The sequence below is a fragment of the Garra rufa genome, chromosome 6 (assembly GCF_049309525.1).
Source record: "Garra rufa chromosome 6, GarRuf1.0, whole genome shotgun sequence".
Lineage (NCBI taxonomy): Eukaryota > Metazoa > Chordata > Actinopteri > Cypriniformes > Cyprinidae > Garra > Garra rufa.
In genome coordinates, this window is record NC_133366.1 from 29,024,745 (window position 1) to 29,048,790 (window position 24,046).

The 24,046-nt window shown below is 36.4% G+C and overlaps 1 protein-coding gene and 1 long non-coding RNA gene across 4 annotated transcripts in view; one reads left to right on the forward strand and one right to left on the reverse strand.

The window, feature by feature from the left end:
- LOC141336439 (mitogen-activated protein kinase kinase kinase kinase 4-like) overlaps positions 1 to 19,872 on the reverse strand; it is a 97,829-nt gene extending 77,957 nt beyond the window's left edge. For all 3 annotated transcript variants that reach the window (XM_073842079.1, XM_073842078.1, XM_073842080.1), the window contains exons 1-6: positions 19,640 to 19,872; positions 19,261 to 19,326; positions 2,904 to 2,960; positions 1,127 to 1,252; positions 619 to 729; positions 382 to 472 (exon numbers count right to left, since the gene is read on the reverse strand). In XM_073842079.1, coding sequence (XP_073698180.1) covers positions 382 to 472; positions 619 to 729; positions 1,127 to 1,252; positions 2,904 to 2,960; positions 19,261 to 19,326; positions 19,640 to 19,696 — 508 coding nt within the window. In that variant the 5' untranslated portion in view covers positions 19,697 to 19,872. The remainder of the gene's footprint in view (positions 1 to 381; positions 473 to 618; positions 730 to 1,126; positions 1,253 to 2,903; positions 2,961 to 19,260; positions 19,327 to 19,639) is intronic.
- On the forward strand, positions 8,675 to 14,245 carry LOC141336442 (uncharacterized). Its single transcript, XR_012355709.1, has 4 exons — positions 8,675 to 8,732; positions 9,164 to 9,236; positions 9,663 to 9,748; positions 13,237 to 14,245. It is a non-coding gene; the product is annotated as an uncharacterized lncRNA (long non-coding RNA).
- Positions 19,873 to 24,046: the final 4,174 nt, after the last annotated feature.

Sequence of the window (24,046 nt, forward strand, 5' to 3'; positions counted from 1 at the left end):
TCTATAATTTCTCCTCAACGAAAACATACTGGATCGCAGAGTCCATTCATAAAAACGGAATTTACTCTATTGCGCAGAATGACACAAAATTTGTCAATTTTTGGATGAATAAATCAAAAGTAGGTCTGTCACTTAAGTTGAATCAAGATACAGACTAGTGTCTATGAATATTAAAATGCAAAAAGAACGTTTAAAGGCACAATATGTAAGTTTTCGCCACTAGAGGTCACATTTAAAACAAACAAATTTGGAAACATTCAGGATAATATAAGTACACAAGTCAGCAAAATATATAACACTGTTCTAGTGGTTTTTGTATATTTTAAATTTTAAAAAAAGTATTTCATGTATTAAAAGCAAACGAAAGACAATGTGACTCACCCAGTTTCACCTCTGCATTCTCCGTTAACAGCACATTCTGACCTTTGATGTCACGATGGATGACATGGTGGGCATGCAAATGGGCCAGACCCTGAGAAGAAAAAGTAACTCCACAATAAACTTGAGATGTGAAAGTTCATCAGAAAGGTAAAATAGAAACAAAAGACTGGAGATGTTTCTATGAAAATGGAAATTCCTAAGAAAGGGTGTAAATGGAGAGCGGTTGCTGTCACTGACTCTCAGAATCTCTCTGGAGATGTATGCAATCCAGTCCTCTTTCAAACTGTTGCCTTTGGTGTTCTTAACAAGGTCTGTTATGGAGCCAGCACCACAAAACTCCATGACCAACTGCACAGACAAAGAAACAGACAGAAAAAAATCAAAGCAACATAAAAAAGGCTGTAAACTTTATACGTTTAATAATGTTGTATTTTAACATTTTATTATGTTTTATTATTGCTGCTACACAAATTCAGCATCCGTATAGGAAAATGAGCTGGCCATTTCTCAACATAAGAACATTGGAGAATCACAGGCAAACAGTCTTTCAAATACAACTTGCAAACTCCTAGCAACCACACAGCTATCTGTCTGAAAGACTGCATGGCCTTAAATCCTTCAGAGTTCAAGCTTTTAAAACTTCTTCAAACTTGACTAATTTCCAATACTTCAGTACAGCAGTAAAATGTGCTTTATTTAAATAGATAGTGAGGCTGTGAAAAACATAAGATGTTCAGATACCCACCCATAGCTGGTCATCATGTCCAGGAGGACTCTTCTTGATAAAAGCACCATAGTATGTTGCAATGTTTCTGTGGTGGGAGTACTTCTTCAGCATGTTAATCTCAAGTTTAATCTCATCCTCCTCATCCTAAACCAAACACAACAACAGAAAGACACAAAGTTTCATGAAACAAAAAACGCCAAAGAGATCAAAGTAGTTAATGCTAATTCTGTTCAGACAGGTGGTCAAAAGAGGCAAACATTTCCTTTTTGCATCATTTACAACAGATGAATAGATAGGAGCAGGGAATATTCTTAAATTCCCTCATCCCAGGCTGTTTATTTGATGACAGCTGGGTGTTGATGACGCTAAGCAACATGACTAACAAGACACAATGAGGTTTTATTTGTCACTTCAGAAGATTTACATCTGAGGTCTCCAATCCTGCTCCTAGACAGCTACCATCCTGCAAAGTTCAGTTCCAACCTTGCTCCAAGTTCCAACCCTGGTAGACAGGTGTATTGGAGCAGGGTTGGAACTGAAGTCTGCAAGTAGGTAGCACTCCAGGAGTAGGGTATCTTCCATTCATTTTTGGCAGGGGTGTCCAAACCTGCTCCTGGAGGGTCATTGTCCTGCAGAGTTCATTTCCAAATCTAATTAAACACACCTGAATCAAGGGAGAGTCATTTTATAGGCTGTCTCACTTGCAAAATCATTCTAGTACACTAGAACAGTGGTTTCACTGTCAGATTCAGAAAAATACAAAATGTGCAGAGCAGTGGGCCCCGAGGACTGGAGTTGAGACTGCACTAGAATATTTGCTGTCAAAAAAATTAGGGAACTCAATAAATATAATAACATAAGATTTGAAAAGACAACCCCCCATTTTTTTAAATATATGTCAGCATAAACACAAATTACTAGGCAGACTGAATTGTTCCAAATATATGTAACAAAACAATGTGTTTAAAGTGCATAAAAAAAATAATAATAATAATAAAAATATTGGTCCCTTCTGTTGCCGATTAATACCTGCGGCAAAGTTTTACAATGCTGTATGTTGAAATTGTGCTTAACTCATGTTGCCGGAAATTGAGTAATCATTATCCCATTGCGCAGTTATATAACAGTCTTTACCATTGCCTGGACTCGTGTACACAATTTACTGATTGACGAGCTCAGAAGCTAGGGAGCTGACTGAGATGCACCCAAGGTCTCCAGACTCACTAGAAACTTCCAGACAAGTGTGTTGGAGTTAAACTTTGCAGGACGTTGACCTTCCAGGAGCAGGATTAGAGGACTGGCTTTTATATATAAGCACTTCCTCAGTATGTGTTCTTGTGAACTTTGAATTGGAACAGTGCTTGGAACCAGTGTTGCCAACTTCATGTCATACGTTAATTAGCATATTCATGACATCATTGCGTCGTATTGTCTTGCCTCTCCGTGTTCACGTTCTGCATTTTAATGCAGCCAAATTCTCAATGAAATGATTTTCATTGAGAACAAGCTAATAATCTAAATCAGGTGTGTTACAGAGAGACGTATGAAATATGGAGAGTGGGGGTGCCAGGACCAGGATAAGACAGAGGTTATCCAGCACCATTCTGACTACAGAGTGCAATTTTCCCACTGGCTCCATCCCTGTATCCTTCAGTTCAGTAAAACCTGTCTCTTTTTGTTAATCTAGACCCAGTTTCCTATGCCCAGACTCTGATACCAGACAATTTCAGAGTTGCAAAAGATCAGTAATTTAGCACTATAATGAAATATTAAAATATAGTGTGCTTTTTCTTACCTCTGTGACATCCATGACTTTGATTGCTGCCAGCTGTCCTGTTTTGACATGTCGACCCTGTAGATGAAAACAAAGGATTAGTCAGCAGCCTCACATAAAAATAAAAATCTTACCTGGTGAATGTACAGTAGGAATGCATGACAGTTGTCAATTCCACCCAGAATTAATATGTTTCTTGTCTTTTTTTTTTAACTTTCTGAAATCACTGGTTTAAAATATTAAATAGTTCAACAAAGTATTAAAGAAATGGAAAAAAAATAATCATTTACACACTCATAAAGTTTAAAGTTATATTGAATCCCACTGACTTTTACTGGACGCACAACAACTGACTACCAAGCAACGTTCTTGCAGCCAAAAAGTTGTAGCAAGTACACAGAAATCTGTTTTAGACACTTCAAATTTGAACTTATAAAACTACTTAAAATTAAGACAAGAGCCAAAATTAAACATTTATGCTTTTTAAACTAGGGATGTTTTTTTTTAATACTCTATTGCTTCCTCAATTTCTCGCTTCTTCATCCTCCAGCCCATGACCAGAATATCATCATTTTTGTTTTTCATAACATGTGAATATACCCCCTGTCGTGTTGTACAACAAAAACAATCGGAACGCCTTGTTATCATTAGTTTTTATTTTTGCTTTCCCGAGTCTGCTACTAAGCTAGCTTATAGCCCGTTTAGCATTGCCAGCGCGGTCGCGGCTAATCTTGCATACATTGTTTATTCTCTATTCACACACATTTCAACTTTTTACTCACTGTTACTTGCTTTAATGGCGAATTTGTGTCTACCTTTGAGTGCAGGTGAAGACACGTTCGAGCTGCACTCGGTGCTGGTGGAGCTGGAGGCCGTGGAGAAGCAGATCTAGGTGCTCCTGGCTAGGCAGATCGAGCTGCGCAAACGAAAGGTCGCACTCGAATCTGCCCGGGTAAGTGTACAGCTCGATCCTAACACTCCCATAACCTCTACCCCGTGTGATTCTCTGCACAGGCCCGGCGCACCCAGGACGCGATCCTCCCAGATGTCGCTCACTCCGGCGCCGGGACTCCACGGACCCTGGGTGCAGCAGCAGCGGAAAACGCGAGCCAGGCCCCGGGCGAGGACCTCCCCGCCTCCGGTCTTCGAGATCTCCACCCGGAACCGCTTCGCTCCCCTCCGCGAGACAGAACGCGACGCTGTGATCGTCGGAGACTCCATCGTCCGGTACGTTGGTGCTAACTTAGCTAACGGTAAAGTGCACACTCGCTGTTTTCCTGGTGCTCGCGTTCTTGATGTCTCTTCACAGATACCTGCCATCCTGAAGGACGATGTGAGCATCGGTGCGATCGTCCTGCACGCGGGAGTGAACGACGTCAGGCACACGAAAGGTTCAGTAGACTTTTTGCTCTAAATGAATGGTTGTTGTCATGGTGTAAAGAACAGAAACTGCTCTTTGTTAATAATTGGAATCTTTTCTGGGAGCGCCCTAGGCTTTTCCGCGCTGATGGCCTGCACCCCAGCAGAGTCGGAGCAGAAGTCCTGTCAGACAACATCTCCAGGAAGCTGCGCTCCATCTGACTAGTAAGCATATCTTCAAATAGTTGCGATGATGGCTTTTGTTATGCACATTTAAACGATAGTATTGGTGCTGTCCAATCTATAAAGACTGTGTCTGTTCCTCGAATAGTGAGGTCAAAACAAAAAATTAATGCAGGATCTAAAACAAATCTAATCGTGATTAGACCAGAAAAATGCACAATAAATGAACAAAAACAATTTTTAAAGCTTGGGCTCCTAAACATTAGATCACTCGCACCCAAAGCACTTATTGTAAATGAAATAATCACAGATAATAGTTTTGATGTACTTTGCTTGACTGAAACTTGGCTAAAACCAAACGATTATATTGGTCTGATTGAGTCTACTCCACCAAACTACTGTTATAAGCATGAGCCCCGTCAAATTGGTCGTGGCGGTGCTGTTGCAACAATTTATAGTGATATTTTCAATGTTACTCAGAAAACAGGGTACAGGTTTAATTCATTTGAAGTACTTCCCCTTAATGTTACACTGTCAGATATGCAAAAGAAATCTCTCCTATCTCTTGCTCTGGCTACGGTGTATAGACCTCCAAGGCCGTATACAGATTTCCTAAAAGAATGTGTAGATTTCCTTTCTGACCTATTGGTTAATTTTGATAAAGCATTAATTGTTGGAGATTTTAACATTCATGTTGATAATACAAATGATGCGTTAGGACTTGCGTTTACTGACCTGTTAAACTCTTTTGGAGTCAAACAAAATGTCACTGGGCCCACTCATCGTTTTAATCATACACTAGATCTAATTATATCGCACGGACTTAATCTTACTGATATAGATATCGTACCTCAAAGCGATGATGTTACCGATCATTTCCTCATATTGTGCATGCTGCGTATCACTGATGTTAACTATATAGCTCCACACTATCGTCTGGGCAGAACTATTGTTCCTGCTACCAAAGATAGGTTCACAAATAACCTGCCTGATTTATCTCAAATGCTCTGTGCACCCATAAATAAACATGAACTAGACAAAATGACTAGTAACATAGGCACTATCTTCACTATCTACATTAGAAGCTGTTGCCCCAATCAAGCTAAAAAAGGTTAGAGAAAAACGTACTGTGCCATGGTACAACAGTAATACCCATTCTCTAAAAAAAGAAACTCGTAATCTTGAGCGTAAATGGAGAAAAACTAACTTAGAAGTTTTTAAAATTGCATGGAAAAACAGTATGTCCAGCTATAGACGGGCTTTAAAAGCTGCTAGAGCCGAGTACATCCACCAACTCATAGAAAAAAACCAAAACAATCCAAGGTTTTTATTTAGCACAGTGGCTAGATTAACAAATAACCAAACACCTCCTGACCTGAATATTCCTGCACAGTTTAATAGTAATGTCTTTATGAATTTCTTTACTGATAAAATAGACAACATTAGAAATACAATAACTAATATAGATACTACAGCAACTGATACTTCAACATTAGTCATTACACCCGAAGAAAAACTGCCGTGCTTTACAACTATAGAACAGAAAGAATTAAATAAACTTATCACCACATCTAAACCAACAACTAGGGCTGTCGCGGTTAAGGAATTTCCCTTGCGGTAATTTTGAGTGGCTCAGTAGCGCGGTATGCGGTATTACCGCCATATATATATATATATATATATATAAAATATATATAATTTTGTGTAGGCTGTTACAATGTAAAGTCATATTCAGAAATCAATAAACCGAAACCAAATCGCGTTGATACATGAAGTGAAGTAAACCGAAACCAAATCGCGTTGATACATGAAGTGAAGTAAACCGAAACCAAATCGCGTTGATACATGAAGTGAAGTAAACAGTACTTACATAGAAACCTAGCCAGAAAGAAATGCTAATTTTGAAGAAAAATGTCAGACATATTTAGAGGCTTTGTATCTGAAATCTTCGTGTATATAACAGTTATAGCGCGCACCCTCGAGTCTGACTGGACGAGAGACTTTCTGTCAGTATTTCACCTGCGTGTTCTAGGCGAGCTGTCAGTGAGTGCAGTTTCATTTTTACGCCACAAGATGGAGGCAAGAGACTATCTTTGAGTAAGTCTTTAAACCGTTCATTCAACTACACGTTCAAAAACGCTTATTTATTCAAAGAGAGACGTAATGAAACACGAAGTTGAAATCATTTTAACTTTAATCGCCACTTTTAAAGGCTCAGCTGACCAGCAGAGCATCGATGTTAAGACAGAGATTTCACTTTCCTTGGACATGACAAGCTAGTTTCACATACATACCTGACTCGATCTGAAAGACAGACGCAGGTAATCGCACAAGCTCAGTCGATCTCTCTCATTTGCTGTCTGTTTAGGCTTGTTAAATGCATATCTACTGAGCCTCATAATAAACACATTATGTTATCATTACTAACTTATTACTAATTTAATATTCAGCACACAGGCATTAAGTGAGAAGGGCAAATCCTTAGGAAAAAAGAAAACAGGCAAATATCGCGGTTGATGCGGTTGTTGCATTCCTCTGCGGTTATGCACGTCAATAGCGCGGTATTGCGATATTGCGGTTATCAGGACAGCCCTACCAACAACATGCCTATTAGATCCTGTACCCACTAAATTACTAAAAGAGTTGTTACCTGTAGCAGAAGTACCGCTTCTTAATATTGTTAACTCATCGTTATCTCTAGGTCATGTCCCAAAACCATTCAAACTGGCAGTTATTAAACCTCTAAGAAACCACAGCTAGACCCTAGTGAACTGGCAAATTACAGACCCATTTCTAATCTTCCATTTATGTCTAAAATTCTAGAAAAAGTTGTGTCTGCTCAATTGTGCTCCTTCTTGCAAAATAATAATATCTTTGAAGAATTTCAGTCAGGTTTCAGGCCCCATCATAGCACAGAAACTGCACTTGTAAAAATCACAAACGACTTGCTACTTGCGTCAGTTCAAGGCTGCATCTCATTGCTAGTTTTACTTGATCTTAGTGCTGCGTTCGACACTATAGATCATGAAATACTCATAGATCGATTACAAAACTATACAGGTATTCAAGGGCAGGCTTTAAGATGGTTCAGATCATACCTGTCCGATCGCTATCACTTTGTTTATTTAAACGGGGAGTCATCGCAGTTATCACCAGTAAAGTATGGAGTGCCACAAGGATCTGTCCTAGCCCACCCAGCACCAGACGTCATTTAGACGTCATTTTTTGGGCTAAATCAAGTCGGCCCGTCATGGACTTCTTTTAGCCCAAAAATCGACGTTGAAAATTGGTCCTTGTTTGGTCCGTCTAATTAAGTCTAAATTTAGCCCAAAAATCGACGTTGAAGATTGGTCGTTGTTTGGTCCGTCTAAATTTGGTCCAAATTTGGCCCAAAAAACGACGTTTAAAATTGGGATTTGTTTGGGCCATCTGATTTGATCCAAATTTAGTCCAAAAATTGACATTGAAAACTGGGCTTTGTTTGTTCCGTCCAATTCACGCCAAATTTAGCATGAGCACGTTTATTTCGGACATCATACCTCTGTTATAGCCACATAAATGAAGCAAGTATAGAAATAGCCTATTGTAGAAATCATTTTAAGCTCTGTGTCACTGCAAAACCTGCACTTAAATTATTTGTTATTAAGCATCTACATTCGCAAACAATATAACATACTGTATATTTGGATTTATGGCAGAAATCGAGCAATAAGTGCCCTCTAGTGGGTTATATCTCGTTGAAAATGCTTGTGCATTAGTACAGCTATTTCTGATTATTTTTTAAAAATCACTACATTAAAATGACTATGTGCATAAATAAAAACATTACACATCACAGTAGTTAAAACATCATTAGATAAGCCACAGCCCTTATATAGCCTAATAAATTCGCATTAATTACACCCATACATGTAATATCTTCACATATATTTAAAGCAGTGTTAAATAAATTGAAATATATTTTGAAAACATATTTAAAAAAATACAAAAGCATAAACTTAAAAATTGTTCATCATACATGTGTACATATGTGTACGAAAAAACATATTCATTTAATCCACGTTATTTTCAATGTTATTTCTACACCACGTTTACCATTTCTAAAGCTATATTATATTATATTATATTATATTATATTATATTATATTAACGTGAATTCTGGGTGATTTTACGTGCTGTAATGAGCGCGCGCTCTGAACAATCACTAACATTTGAACCGGAACGGAGGGAGTTACCATGGAAACGGAGAGGAAACTCAACAGTCATGCAGGAGAAACCGTCTCTCTCCGTTGTTTTCACTAATTTCAGGTAAGTTTGGTGTCTAAAATTACACAAATAGTACATTAAAGTGTTCCTGACACTTTATTTGATGCAAATGACACGCTTCCGTTGAATATTTACTTTAAAGAAATTGTTTAGTGTCGATTGAAAAAGTCCGTTAGCATCTCAACCGTAATGCTAACTTTAGACTTGAACTCTTGTTTATGAAAGTTTGGGCTTTTATTTCTTAAATGTATATGAGCGGTTTGGGTTTAGATTTTGTTTAAATAAAGGTAATTGCTGGCAATTTATCAATGTATAAAAGGAAGTAAGCTAATTTATTTAACATAAAAGTATTCACTGTACTGTTAATCGGATACATCGCTTACATGGGGCGTGAAAATGGGCTGAAAGTACTTCAAACACGTTTTGATGTTTCATGGTAAACATTTATTGATACCATTGTTTTGTGATTTCAGAAAACCCTCTATGACACAAGAGAAGTTGCTGATTTTAAAATTTTTGGAAGGGAATGCAGAAAACACAGTTGTTGTGAGAAAGCTTATTAAATAACCTTTCATGCATCTTTAATAATATTTAGCCTATATTACCATACATCTAATTTATTTAGCAAAATTATATATATATATATATATATATACATACATACATACACACACATACATATATATATATATATATATATATATACATACATACATACACACACATACTTTTATGTATATAGTTATTTTAAAAGGGATTTAACATCCACACATAAGTAGCACTGTATGAGCATTACTAAATAAGTAAACCTAAAATTGTAAATTCTGTTATTAAATCCTTTTTTTTTTTTTTTTTTGTATATTCTATATATTATTGTTTTTATTTTCTGCATTTCACCTCTGCTATAGCTTATTTCTAATAAACTTAGCATTGTATAGTTGGCCCTGTGACATTGTTTATGTTCCTTCTTAGATTCTCGCATGCTAATGGCAGTGCACCAGAGTTGGAGTGTATCTCCAGTCAAAGAACATCTCTAGAAATGATGAGCCATATGACTAGTAAGTAATACCTCACACATAAAACAGCCATTCAAAAGTTTAAGGGTCAGATATGTCATGTATTTGAAAGAAGTCTTTTATCCTCACCACTGCTGCATTTTTTTTAAATTATTTAATTAAAATAGTTAAACAGTAATATTGTAAAATAAAATTTTTAAATAACTGTGTTCTAATTTAGTATGTTTTAAAAAGTGATTTTTCAGCACCATTATGCAAATCTTCAGTGTCACACGATCCTTCAGAAATGATGCTGACAATTCAGCTTTGCCAAAACCGGAAAAAATGACATTTTTACAATATATATTGTAATCAGAAACATTACTTTTTTTATGATCAAAGTGCAGTTTTCTTGGTGAACATAAAATACTTATTTCAAAAACTTAAAAACTGACCACAAACTTTAAAGGGATAGTTCACCTAAAAATTAAAATATGATGTTTATCTTCTTAGCCCCAGGGCATCCAAGATGTAGGTGACTTTGTTTCCTCAGTCAAACACAAACAAGGATTTTTAACTCAAACCGCTGCGGTCTGTTAGTGATTTGATATAGGCAGTAGATGGGCACCAAACCTTTGAAAGTAAAAAAAAAAAAACATGCATAGACAAATCCAAATTACACCCTGCGGCTTGTGACAATAAATTGATGTCCTAAGACACAAAACGATCTGTTTTTGTGAGAAACTGAACAGTTTTTATGTAATTGTTTACCTTTAATATACAGCCATGTCCACACAACTGTCCCAAGCGCGTGCTCAGCATCAGGCACGTTACATGTGTACCTGCTCTGGCGTAGTATACGCAAACACCGGAAGCGATCTGTCGCGTGACACTCATTGTTTACTATTCAAACCGATTTAAAGCTAAAATATTATTACTTGCACAAACTCATCCGGGTCTGTTGACATCTCACTGATTTTCCCTTCCAGCATTTGCATATACTACGCCAGAGCGCGTACATATGTAACGAGCCAGATGCTGAGTTGAGTTGGACATTGCTGTATATCAAAGCTGAAAAATGATATAAATACTGTTCAGTTTCTCGCAAAAAACGATCGTTTCAAGTCTTAGGACATTGATGGATTATCACGAGCCGCAGGATGTCATTTGGATTTGTCTGTGCATGAGGAAACAAAGTCACCTCAATTATTAGTCTATGTAAAAATTATTAACATAAATAGTAATTTTACCCAGAATGCAATGAACAGTGACGTAGGTTCCCATTCTCTATACCCAAGCTTATGGCTGGGTATCGAGTTCGATACTTTTTAAGCACCGACCGAATCAAGTATCAAAAAAATAATTTTCGTTCAGTACCAAATTTCGATATCCAAGGGTATAATCTTGTCAAGGTCAGTGAGCTAGGAAACGTGCCCGGATCAAATGCTGGTGATTAGCTGCGGCGAGGCTGCCTTGAAAATCAATAGTTTACTGCGGTTACGCCCACTCGCCCAGAGCTTGTCAAATGTGAGGCTGTAATGTACACTACACTTTAAAGCAAAGCGTAAATTTAACGCAAACGATGTTTAAGTGATCAAAAGTATTGCTAAATTATGCTAATATTGACGGCAACAGCGTGCGATGCAATATTTGCAAAAAGTTTATCGTGTTCAAGACTGGCAACACGTCAAATATTAGGGCTGGGTATTGTGACCAATTTGGCGATTCGATTCTTATTTTTATGGTTTCGATTCGATCCGATTTCGATTCGATTCGATAGCAATTAGCTATCAATGTTTCATTTAAAATGTTAGTTTTGCAGACATGGGATCCATATTTTGATATAAATGCTGGTAACTGAAACTCTCCTACTTAAGTTTATTACTGAAATACACATCTACATTAATAATAGGGTGCACACAGTTGTTTATTTTAAAAAAACTTTTATTTTGAATGAACACTGTAACAAGAAGTCATAAATATGTGCATCCATTGTACACCATGTAAACAAACTGCAAAATGCACATTACTGTAAAAAAAATAAAAAGACTGTAAATCCTCTTACGTGAAGCATGCGCATTAAGAATCGATTCGGGGATTTCGTTGCGTTAAACTGAAGATCGATTAAAATCGGAGAATCGATATTTTTTTACCCAGCCCTATTAAATATAATAAAACACTTGACACATTCTGTCGGATACAATTCTGGCGTCTCAGTTTCAATATAGGCTACTGTACAAAGCGGCATACATTTGCATCAGATGATAACTCAGCAGCAGAGTTGCACTCAAGCAGGGGTGTAATTTTCACTGGGGACACACTTTTCAGAATCCAGTTTGTGTCCTTTGCCTCTTTCAAAAGGTTTTGTTAAAGTAATCTCTTGTATTGTAGAATCCACGCTCAGCACCGCCGAGTTCGCTTGATCGTTAAAACGAAACCAAAATTAAAACGCGCACGCATTTTAATACCCCACGTTTAGAGAGCGACTCCCCAATGAGCGAAAATTAGGCTACATAAAATATTGAATTTGTTATTAGTATGTGGAATATAATAAGTTGTGTAGTTGTCTATTAATAGCTCTGTATCATGCTTGAAAGATTCGGTCTCTGTTTGCACTTTGAATATTAAAAGGGTAGCCTACTTTGATTATGACTGCATTTATTGTCTACACGACTAAGAAAGAACTGTGTTGTTTATTTTTTGTTATTTATAATATATTTTGTCATTTATTCAGATTTTAAATTGCAGTGGTGGCCTCTAATTTAAATGGCTGTACCTATAATAGAGAAAATAAGCATCTTGTTCATGTACTCATATTATCATTCATTCTTGTCCCTTGCTTAAGGTGTAAAATGAATATATTTAAAAGGCTTTCGGAATCAGACCATGAAGAATCAATATTGGTGCTACATGCTAATTTTTCTGAAGAAGAACTGTTGAGGGATTTCAGGTGATCTTAAAAGGTTAGTTCACCAAAAAATGAAAATACTGTCATTAATTACTCACCCTAATGTTGTTCCAAAACCATAAGACCTTTGTTTATCTTCAGAACACAAATGAAGATAATTTGGGTTTAATCCAAGAGCTTTCTGATCCTCCCATATTTACTGGATAGTGGATATGCATTTTTCAATGCCCAGAAAGGAACCAAAAACATAGTCAAAACAAGTCAATGTGATATAAGTGGTTCAATCATAATTATATGAAGCTGCGAGAATACTTCTGTGCGCAAAGTAAACAAAAATAACTTTATTCAACAATTTATCTATGAGGATCAGAAAGCTCTTGGATTAAAACCAAAATATTAATTTAATTTGTAGATAATTAATGACAGAATTTAAATTTTTGGGTGAACTAAACCTTTAAGCAGGAGTGAGCCTCACATATACTTAAAATTGATTGACTTAAAACTGCTTGAACTTTATTAAAACTGTTTGAGGTGAAAATGCCCTACCAGTAGGGAAAAGTCAAGTCTGTACTTTACATTTTAGACATTTTGGTTATTTATGTTTACATTTACATTTTGGATATTGTTTTCTTTCTCACTTTAGATGCTGAAGAAAAAGCGGCCCAGCTGAAGCATTTAAAGTGGAAACTTCTGTCTTGGCTCAGTGATCCAGGATTGGGTTTGTGAAAGGAACAGAAGAACCAGAAGATCAGAGATTAGGCAGAGATCTACTTGAGCCCCTGAGAGATCTGATTTACCTAATAATGTATTAGTTAAACAAAAATGTATCACACCTTCATGTTGTTCCAAACCTGTAAGACTTTCATTCATCTTTGAAACATAAATGTAGATCTGAGAAGAAATCTGATAAATTGATGTCCCTCCATTTCACAGTTTATGCAACTACCATTTTGAAGCCCCAGGAAGGTAGTAAGGACATTATTAAAGTAATCCATGTTACTACAGTTGTTTAACCTCAATTTGATAAACTAAGTGATGTGAATGTTTTGTCTGCACAAAAAACATTGCATTTTTATTAAAAAAATAACACTTTTACAAGAGCACCATGATGCATCAATGTTGTGTTGTCATGAGAGCTGGCCATCTCATGGTGCTTTTGTGAAAAATGTTTTGGAGATACATTATTTGTGAATGAAGACTTAATTTTATTGTTGCTGTTTTTTGTGTATACAAGGCATATGTAAAAAATGTATTAATTTGCCTTCTGCACAAAAGGGTCTTATGGGTTTGGAGCAACATGAGGGTAAGTAATTAATGACAGTGTGGTTATAATTGGCCATTGTTCTATTTAATCAAAGATTATTGTTTTGAAAATTCTGTTTAAAATAAATACTGCTCTTTTGAAAGTTCACATTGATAATAATCAGAAATGTTTCTTGAGCAGCAAATTAGGATATTAAAATGATATCTGAACGATCATATTTCACTGAAGACTGGAGTAATGATGCTGAAAATGTATTTCACAGGAATAAATTACCTTTTACAAATGTATTTATATAGAAAACAAATATTTATACTTATATTTCATAATATTACAGTTTTTTACAATGTGTTTGATTAAATGCAGGCTTGTGATCAGTAGATTGTTTTTTTTGTTTTTTTAGGTGATGTATTTAATACTATATGTCAATAAATGTTTTGGTACTTGTGAATTGTCTTATTTTGACTGTAATTATTAATGTAACAATGTAATCATGAATTCACGGTTGAAATTAGGCCTGGAAAAGACGTCTTTTTAACTTTCACTTTACAACCACATTTAGACGTAATTTGGACGTCTTATTATAGACGTCTTTTCTAAGTGCTGAAAAAGACGTCGTTTCATCTTTCACTTTTCAACCAAATTTAGACGTAATTTGGACGTCATTTTATAGACGTCTTTTCTACGTGCTGAAAAAGACGTCGTTTCGTCTTTCACTTTTCAACCAAATTTAGACGTAATTTGGACGTCATTTTATAGACGTCTTTTCTACGTGCTGAAAAAGACGTCGTTTAGTCTTTCACTTTTCAACCAAATTTTTACGTTGTTTAGACGTCTGGCTTTGTCGTCTTTTCGACGTCATTTCGACGAGTTTTTGCTGGGTGGGAGGTCCTCTACTATTTTCAATTTACATGTTACCCCTCGGTAATATTAGGAAATATGGGATTAGTTTCCATTGTTATGCTGATGATACTCAACTATATATTTCAACAAGACCAGATGAAACTAACTTAGCAAAGTTAACAGAGTGTGTTAAAAATGTGAAAGACTGGATGACCAATAATTTTCTACTGTTAAATTCAGATAAGACTGAGATATTACTTATTGGACCAAAAAACAGTACACAGAATCTCTTAAACTGCAATTTGCAACTAGACGGATGCACTGTTATTTCCTCTACAGTCAAAAATCTGGGTGTTATATTAGACAGCAACCTGTCTTTTGAAAATCATATTTCCTATGTTACAAAAACAGCATTCTTCCATCTTAGAAACATTGCTAAGCTACGGAACATGTTACCTGTTTCTGATGCAGAAAAGTTAGTCCATGCATTCATGACGTCTAGACTGGACTATTGTAATGCACTACTAGGTGGTTGTCCTGCTTCTTCAATAAATACGCTACAGGTAGTCCAAAATGCAGCTGCTAGAGTCCTTACCAGATCAAGAAAATATGATCATATTACCCCAATTTTACAGTCACTGCACTGGCTACCTATTAGGTTCCGTATCACTTACAAAATACTACTTCTTACCTATAAGGCCCTTAATGGTTTAGCTCCTGCATACCTAACTAGACTCCTACTACACTACAATCCCTCACGCGCCCTAAGGTCGCAAAACTCTGGACTTTTAGTAGTACCTAGGATAGCAAAGTCCACTAAAGGAGGGAGAGCCTTTTCTCATTTGGCTCCCAAACTCTGGAATAGCCTTCCTGATAACGTTCGGGGTTCAGACACACTCTCTATGTTTAAATCTAGATTAAAGACTCATCTCTTTAGCCAAGCATTCACATAATGTATCTCATAACGTTGTACTTCAGTTACATCTGATCAAATGCACATTAATATTCTTCAGCTTGGGCTAAACACATCATTTTTGTTTGGTTGGAAGTTGGAACAGCAGCTACGCTAATTATTTCTCTATTTGTTTCTCTGTCTCTGCCACGGGATTTCCATCCCGTGGTAACTAGGATTTACACAAGATTCAGTCTGGATTCAGAAGAAGAGATGATGCCAACCCCTCAGAGGACCGCAGATGATGCCAGCCTTGAAACAACATACAGCACTACATAATTTTCCTACAAGTTTGATTACAGCACATAATCATTGCAATTAGTGTTCATCATCTGTTTGATTACACAGTTACTGATTTTAACATTTATATCATATGTACATCGACTTAACATACAGTATTCACCACTAATAAGCTACTAAATATATTGTAGTAGCCTAAACTTTTGTACAGCTGCTTTGCAACGATTTGTATTGTGAAAAGCGCTATACAAATAAACTTGAATTGAATTGAATTGAATTGAATTGACCAGAATATCAAAGTTAGTCATCTTGAAGGACATCTAATTTCTGTATTTGCACTGTGGGAAATGATGACTGAGTAAGCTTTCAGAGGAGCTATAAAGGAGAATAACCAGGTGTATTCTATGAGAAAGTGTTTCTTACCAAAAAACGTGATGCATAAATTCTCCTCACCGTTCACACCCGTCACAACAATTTTAATTTTACCTTTGCAGTCTAAATAAACCATACATTACATCATACATTAGGGCATCTTGCTTTATTAATATTTTTTATGCATTTCTTGTATTAGGACTACACAAGACATAGCCTCATTATGATTCAGCCTTCTGTTTCAGCGCCCAATGAGACTACAACGTGCAAATCTTTAACAAAGGTTACTTTGTCAATTTTTTTTAAATTCACACTACACATCCTAAAAAAATGAGTTAGTACTACATGAATTAAGTAAATGATATATTTTCCATTCAAATCAGTGGAGTAGTTGCATTACTGGATGTTACTGTCTGTCGTTTCTATCATGAAACGGTTGTCAAATATTAAAAGTTTTATTAACTTCTTTCAGTCTCATTTGCAATGAAATTTGTGTCCTACTGCTCTGAATAGTAAACCCCATGTAATTTGATTTGACTGACCATCTCAATAATTTTGACATTGACTAGAGCTGTTGGGGCCAATCACCCTAAAAACATAACTTTTAAATCTTTTGTCAACAAAAAGTGCAATGTGTAATGTAGTGCAGAAAAACAGTGCAAGAATATCAAATATTGCGGGGAACAATTTGGCCATTTCATTTCTTGAGTACCTATAGAGTAGTACTGCATCCTTCATATCACAGAAGAGTCTTTAGTTTTATCAGATTTATAAAATACAGTTACAGCTTTACACTTCTTAAAACAGTCCAGCTCCTGGAGTTTTTCAGTTCCGCTCCCACCAGTTCGCGCAAAAATATATGTTATCTTGTCCCATTCCCACCCGCTACATACATATTTTGTCCCATTCCCGCCTGCAAAAGCCCACATAAAAGTATCCTATTTTTTTTTTTTTCAGTACATCAATTGAATTTACATTAAACAGTTCTGTAACATCTTGCAAGTTCCACAAGATCCCAGCATAAATGCTGCCGATAAAATATGTGTTTTAGACTAAGCATCAATGTTCACAAACCACTGTTATTCTTAACAGAAAAGCAAGCATTAGCTGCTGCGTGCATCTATAGCAGAATGCAAGCAAACATAGCTCCCTTAAAGCATCTGACATCTCAGTTCATACACAATCTCATGAAGCTCTTATAACACAATGAATATTATGCACAATGAATCTTTCACAATGTCTACACTTTGTGTGTTGTAATTCGTGAGCGCGCAATATTCAGCACTGTGAAAGAATTTGAGCAATGAGTGGATTCTAACTTAAACATGTCTGATTGGCTGATGCATTCCAGAAATCAACAGATGGCTACATTGCTCACACTGCAAACAGGTTTTAAATCGAAATTGCCTATTCTTGCGCTTGCTAATCATATTAATGTTATACTAGTTGTTCTTGTTCTTCAATAGATGAATAAAAAAAATAGTTTTTAGATATTTTATGTTTAGATATTTCTATTTTGCAAGAGTCCTGTGAATCATTTTATTTTCCCGCATCCCGCACACATCAACCAGAGATTTACGCCCTTTATGGCGTTATACAGGGCCATATTAAAAAAGACCTTTCTGAAACATATACGAACCCTATAGGAGTGTATTTGGCACAGAAATACTCCGTCATAGGCCCCTTTTTTCTTTTGCCCATGTTTAGCTTGAGAATCCAACACTTTTACAGTGTAAAGAAATCAGAATGCCTGAAATAACATTAGACTTTAGTTATAAGTTGAATTTTAAAAGTAATATTCAGCCACATGCTTAAGTATTTAATGTTTTTAAAGGGGTCCGGTCCTATTTTCACTTTTTTAACTTTAGTTAGTGTAATGTTGCTGTTTTAACAAAAAAGATCTGCAGGGTTACAAAGCTCAAAGTCATTTCAAAGAATAAACATCTCGTTCAGACTACAGCACGCTTCTTCTGGATATTATGAAGACACAGTGTCACTCTTTTAAATAATCTCCACCCACAGGTGAGGCCTGGTTGAGCAGCGCTGGAGAAGATGAAGAAGAAGAGCAGCTTTAGTAGTGTGTTGTTGCTATGGTGAAGAGACCTACCCTGGTTCCAAAACCCCTTCTGCATGATCCTCTTGTTTGTAAACATTGTTCGTAAAAGGGTCTGAATCGACTCAAATTGGTATGGCAAAATTGATGCCATCATTAATATTTACAAATGAGCCAAGGAAACTTGCTTTTATGGTAAGGGGGCTGACATCTTTAGATCACGCTCTAAGTGGTTCGCCAATGTTCTGGTCCAGATAACTAATTTCAGTATTTTTATCGCAACAGGAACTAAGCAGTGCATTTGAGACAGACTGGGAAGAGAGGTGCTGCAATAACTGTAAAACGTGTTTTGTTTTTGGAACAATTAAGCTAACATATTCTAGTACACCCCAAAAACTGAAGTTATTTACAGCGCACGAGCCCTGCCCATTTGCGAGCCCAGCCTACTTGCGGCGTAAGTCCCTCCCACTCTGAGGTCTCCAGACTGCAGCCATACTAAAAACACAAGACCGTGGAACGTGTAGCGTTTATAATAAATATAATTCAACCATAGCCTTTTAAAGTTTAAAAATGTTTTTTTTTTTTTTTTTTTCCCCAGTATTAGGATTCCTGTTTTTCAGCTGCAAAATTAAGAGATCTTGATGCTAAGTGTAACTTATACCGTTTAAAATACTGAAGACTGTGAAACGGTCTTTTTTTAAACGGAATTGAACACTTTTTAAGTACTCGCGTAAACTCTGAAAACCTCTCATCCCAAACACATGTGCAAAGCAAAATCATGGACAAAGAAGTTGCAGCTCCCACAAGTGTGCTCGACCACTCCATACTATTTTCTTAAACCAGCCCTAAGCTTGGAAGAACACGTTTTAGCGTTCCTTTTCAATACAATTACACCTTTTTGAAAAAAAAAAAAAGTATTAATTTAAAATTAGATCTAAAAACTGACCTTGTACACTTGACCATATGTGCCATTTCCAACCACTTCGACCAGTTCAAAAATCCCGGCTGGGTCCTTGAAAGAAACAAAAGGTAAGAATAAAAACTGCGAAACTATGTCAATGTAAATTAAAGCAAAACAAACAATGGATTTAACAATAAAGCTCTCCTGGCTGTGTATTTAACACCCATGCTAGTGGAGTTCAGACAAAGGAAAGATCGAAACTCTTAAACGATGGCCATTCCACATTCCACATAAATATATATTATGATATTAACGCTTTCTCTCGCTTAAACAAAGCCTACGATGCGTTCGTGGATTCTGAAATAATCGGTATCTACTGCAAAACATAATGAAAACAAGCTAATGTCGGTAACAGGCTACTCACCCGTAGTGAAGAAAGGTCTATGTCTACTAGACTTTTCGCTGGAGAGTCGTTCGCCATTTTTCATTTGTATAAATAATATTTGCTATAACAATACTTTTCACTCCGATGTACACCGTCAGCCGTGACTACACATCTGTGTCCGTTTTGTTTACTATAGCAACATTTCTCTAGTGTAGGACACACGCTGTTAATTCATGTTGAGTTGGAGGGGATTCGAGCAGTAGCTCCCTGTGCCCTGCAGAGATGTCCGATTCGCCAGTGAATCATTTTAAACGGTTCTTTTTTTAGGACTCGGTGGAACCGATCACAAACCGTTTCTAAATCATTCCACTGTAACAATACTTTGTTTTGTATTTAAACAGTGACGTGGCAACCATTTTGTCATATTGTTAATAATTCAAATTAATAGTGTTCATATTCAACATTACTGATGTGCATTTAGTAATAATAATAATATTGGTAATAATACTGCTAACAGATGTTAACAATTTTGGCAATAAAAACAACACAGCCACGGACTCAACCTTATCAACAAAATGAAAGTAAAATGCTGTAGGCATTGACTTTTGATACCTCAAAAGAATAGGTGGGTCAGTTTGTGAACCGTTTCACTGAAACGTCACAAAAACGAACCGATTCATTGATTCACTAAAGTGGATCTTACTTTCTAGAGTTAAACACAGGAAGTCGCTGTCCTGAGAAATTGGATCCTCCCTCGAAATCGAGTCGGAATTATGTAGTTTTATTTTTGAGACACCCTCATGCGGCCAACAAATGGAACCTACGGATAGTGCAGCTTGACTCACTGAATAGTTAGCTTTTAAAAACTTGAGTTTATACAGCAATATTTATATTATTAATAATATTTATTGTTAAATTTATTGATAAATGCAAACGTGTCTGCTTTATATCTTGTTGAGGGAACCATACACTTTGCTTCATTTAATTATTAGTGTCAAAATTGTCTTTTTATGGTTGATAGACTTGAATAAAGCAACAAGTCATTTTAAACAGACAATCTTCCAAGAAATCCTTACTCAGGTTAGTTTACTCGATTTGCACTGCTCTTTGCTGTGAATCAGTAAACCAGCTGTCATGAGAAATCTGGTCCTGCAATTCTTACACAATTACATTATAATGTATGTTGTTTAAACTATTTTATAATGACCACTATTGTCTGTTGTAGCTCACGTTCAAGCATTGTAGCCTATACAGATACCAAACAGCCAGATAGCTTAGTTTATACTCTGCAGATTTGCACTTCTCTGTCTGACATATAATACAACATAAAGTAGCTGTAAGTATTATGTTGTTAAATTTTAAATGGATTCATATACACTGTGGGATGGCAATAAATGTGATCTGCTGTGACATATGAGTCAACTTGCTCCCTTAAGGGTCTGTCCATATAAATGTCCTTGCTCTGTTTGACAAAGTGGATCACACTTAAAAAATAATGGAGGGGATTCCCTAGAGGGGAAGTGCTTGGGGAAGTTCATTAGTGTATGTTTACAAGTGAAGTGGAATGCAGCCCAGTCAGTGGGGGTATATAGTTCTTACAGGTCACACCCATTTCATTCTTCTTGATCAGTTCCTATGCAGTTGAGCCGATCGCTGAGCCCTTAGCAAGGCAATTTGCCAGTAAGTATAGTCAGCATTAACGCTGATCCAGTTCCCAGATGGCCATTGAGCAAATTAAAATCTGTAGAGTGATGGACAAAGAAGAAATTGCTGCTTTTTTCATCTACTTTTTATGCTTTGTGTGTTAGAATTGGGTTGGGCTTTTAGTCTTTATTCTTATTTTAAATTATACTTAGAAATTATCAAGATGCTACAATTTTTTTCTTGCCAAGTTGTAACTGTAATTACTGCCTCAGTTTAGATGTTTATTAACTGCTGAGAACTAACTGGCTGTGGGAACCCCAGGCATTTATTCTCATTTGTTAAATTCATAAAGGTTTTGTTTGGGGAAATGTGTTTATGAAAAAAGTACTTAGTGGGGTTCCCTTTAAATATATATATATAAACACTAAAATTTAAATGTGAACATCCACAAACAAATCATTATCCATGTAATAAGCTTCTTTGAAAATGGCAACACATCACTGTTGTCAACAGCTGCCAGTCGGTGCATACTCATCTGGGGCCAGTTTCAGAAAGGAGGTTAAGTGAAAACTCTTGAGTATGTCAACCCTGAAATGAGGGAAACTCTGGGTTTTCCATTTCAGAATGGGAGGTTTGTCAAACCTGAGAAAGCAGGGTAAGTCAAGCAAGTTTCTGAAAGAGAGGTAACTTGTACTCAGAGTCAGTTACTGTGAACCTAACCTGGTCATGAGCAGGTTTTCTTTGTTAAACCCAGAGTTTCTTCCAGTCTCCTCCCCATTTTTAAAGTGTAAGCAATGTTTAAATACCTCATTCTTTCATTTGAACCCTCTTATTGAAACGGCCCCTGGTAAAGTCTTGAATGAGAAGAAAGTGAGAATGTGTGCACCAGTGAACAGACATATTACTGCCAAAAGGGGGCCACATAAATACACACAAAGCCACAATCAGAAACCAGTACAAGCAAACATTCTCAGGGTTCTGAATGCCATATAGAAATATGTATTTAAGATACAAAAAGTATTGCCACATTTAAATTAAGATTTTAAAATGCAGGCTAAGTGTCAACAAGTATAAACAAGTATATGTTAATTGTCAGCTAATTGTCAGCCTCTTACATGTGTGCTTCTCATAAAGTTAGTGAATATGCATATAAACAGCCTTAAGACAGCCAGTAAGACATGCAAACAAAAAGAAAACCAAACTGGACTCAAGAACAGGGACCGTATGTATAAAGCCGCTTTTGAATACTGTCTTAAAAGGGGTGAGGAAGTCACTAAACACTTATCAATAAATTGGGGTTTCCATTACCCTTTAAATTGTGCAGATTAAAATTGAAATGGAAACGTGTCAATTGTGGAAAAACTCCCATATATCGCAAAAAAGTTTTTACGCTCGCATGAGGTGGTTTTTCAGGCAATTCGAAAAAGTAATTTAAAAAATGTCCACAGTTCTGTAGGGTGTGTATGTGTGAATGTATGTACAATATGTGACCTTTTTTTCTACATCAAATCATCATATATATATATATATTGTAAAGAACATTCTGTAAATATATAACCTTGATATCATTAATATTGATTGACTAAGGCTATTTCATATTTTAGATTCAGAAAATTATGTTTTTTGGGAAATTGCAATATTTAAAACCGGAACACATTTGAACCATAATTACCCTGACTATGGTACATTTAAGCTGAGATTCTCCCATTTTTAGTGATATACTGTACAGTATAATATTATATTTTATGTATGCTGTGTATTGTGTATATACAAAATATTTAAATTATAATATGAGTAGATAAATCATTTATGTCTTTTTTGGGCTGTTGTGTAGCATTAGTAGTAAATCCTTTTCAACACGCACAAAAAAAAAAAAAAAAAAAAAAATCAAGGCATTGTTTGCGTTTCCTAGAGGTTCTGTGAACATCCTTCATCACATCCTTTCAACGTTTAAAGAACCCTACACAAAGACGTCCAGGGGACATCCGCAGGCGCCATTCAGGGGATTACACGCAAAGACAGATTTTTTGAAACATTGTATTTCTGTGTGTTGTCTAAGCGATCAGTGTGTGTGCTTCGAGTGTGTCAGTCAGAGGTGTTTTTTAACAAGTTTATATAATGACACTATTGTTATTTTTAAATAATAAGGCTTAAGTTTACAGTGATTGAAATGTAAACGCTACATAAACAAACAGCGATATGCATAGCTGCCACTTTCGTGTAAAGTGCGGACCTGGAGAATTAACACGCAACAGCTGGAACACACGACAGACACACACACACACACACACACACACACACACACACACACACACACACACACTCTCACACTCACTCTCACACTCACTCTCACTCACTCTTGTGTGTTTATTCCTTGGGTAGTTCAATTTGACTAATGACATGTTTACAAAGGATGTTAAATTGACCTGCAGAGAACGTTACCTATAGGTCCTCACAATGTTTAATAAACGTCCTGCGAACCTCCGTGGCACGTCCTGCGAACGTCCCCGTTGGGTCCTCAGAACGTTCCGCGAACGTCCCGCGAACGATCTGGCGACGTCCCCATGACGTCCAAAAAACCCTACACGATGACGTCCAGGGGACGTTCGCAGATGCCATTCAGGGGACGTTGTGGCGACCTTTATTTGTTAGTCATTGAATAAATATGCATGCTGTAGGTTTAAAAGTCAAAACGCGGCACTGATGTCATTATATGAATGTATCTGAAGGGAACCGACTGTCCTCAGAAACATGTCGTTGTCATTTTCATTTATTGCCTGATAAACAGCGTTAATGCTGATT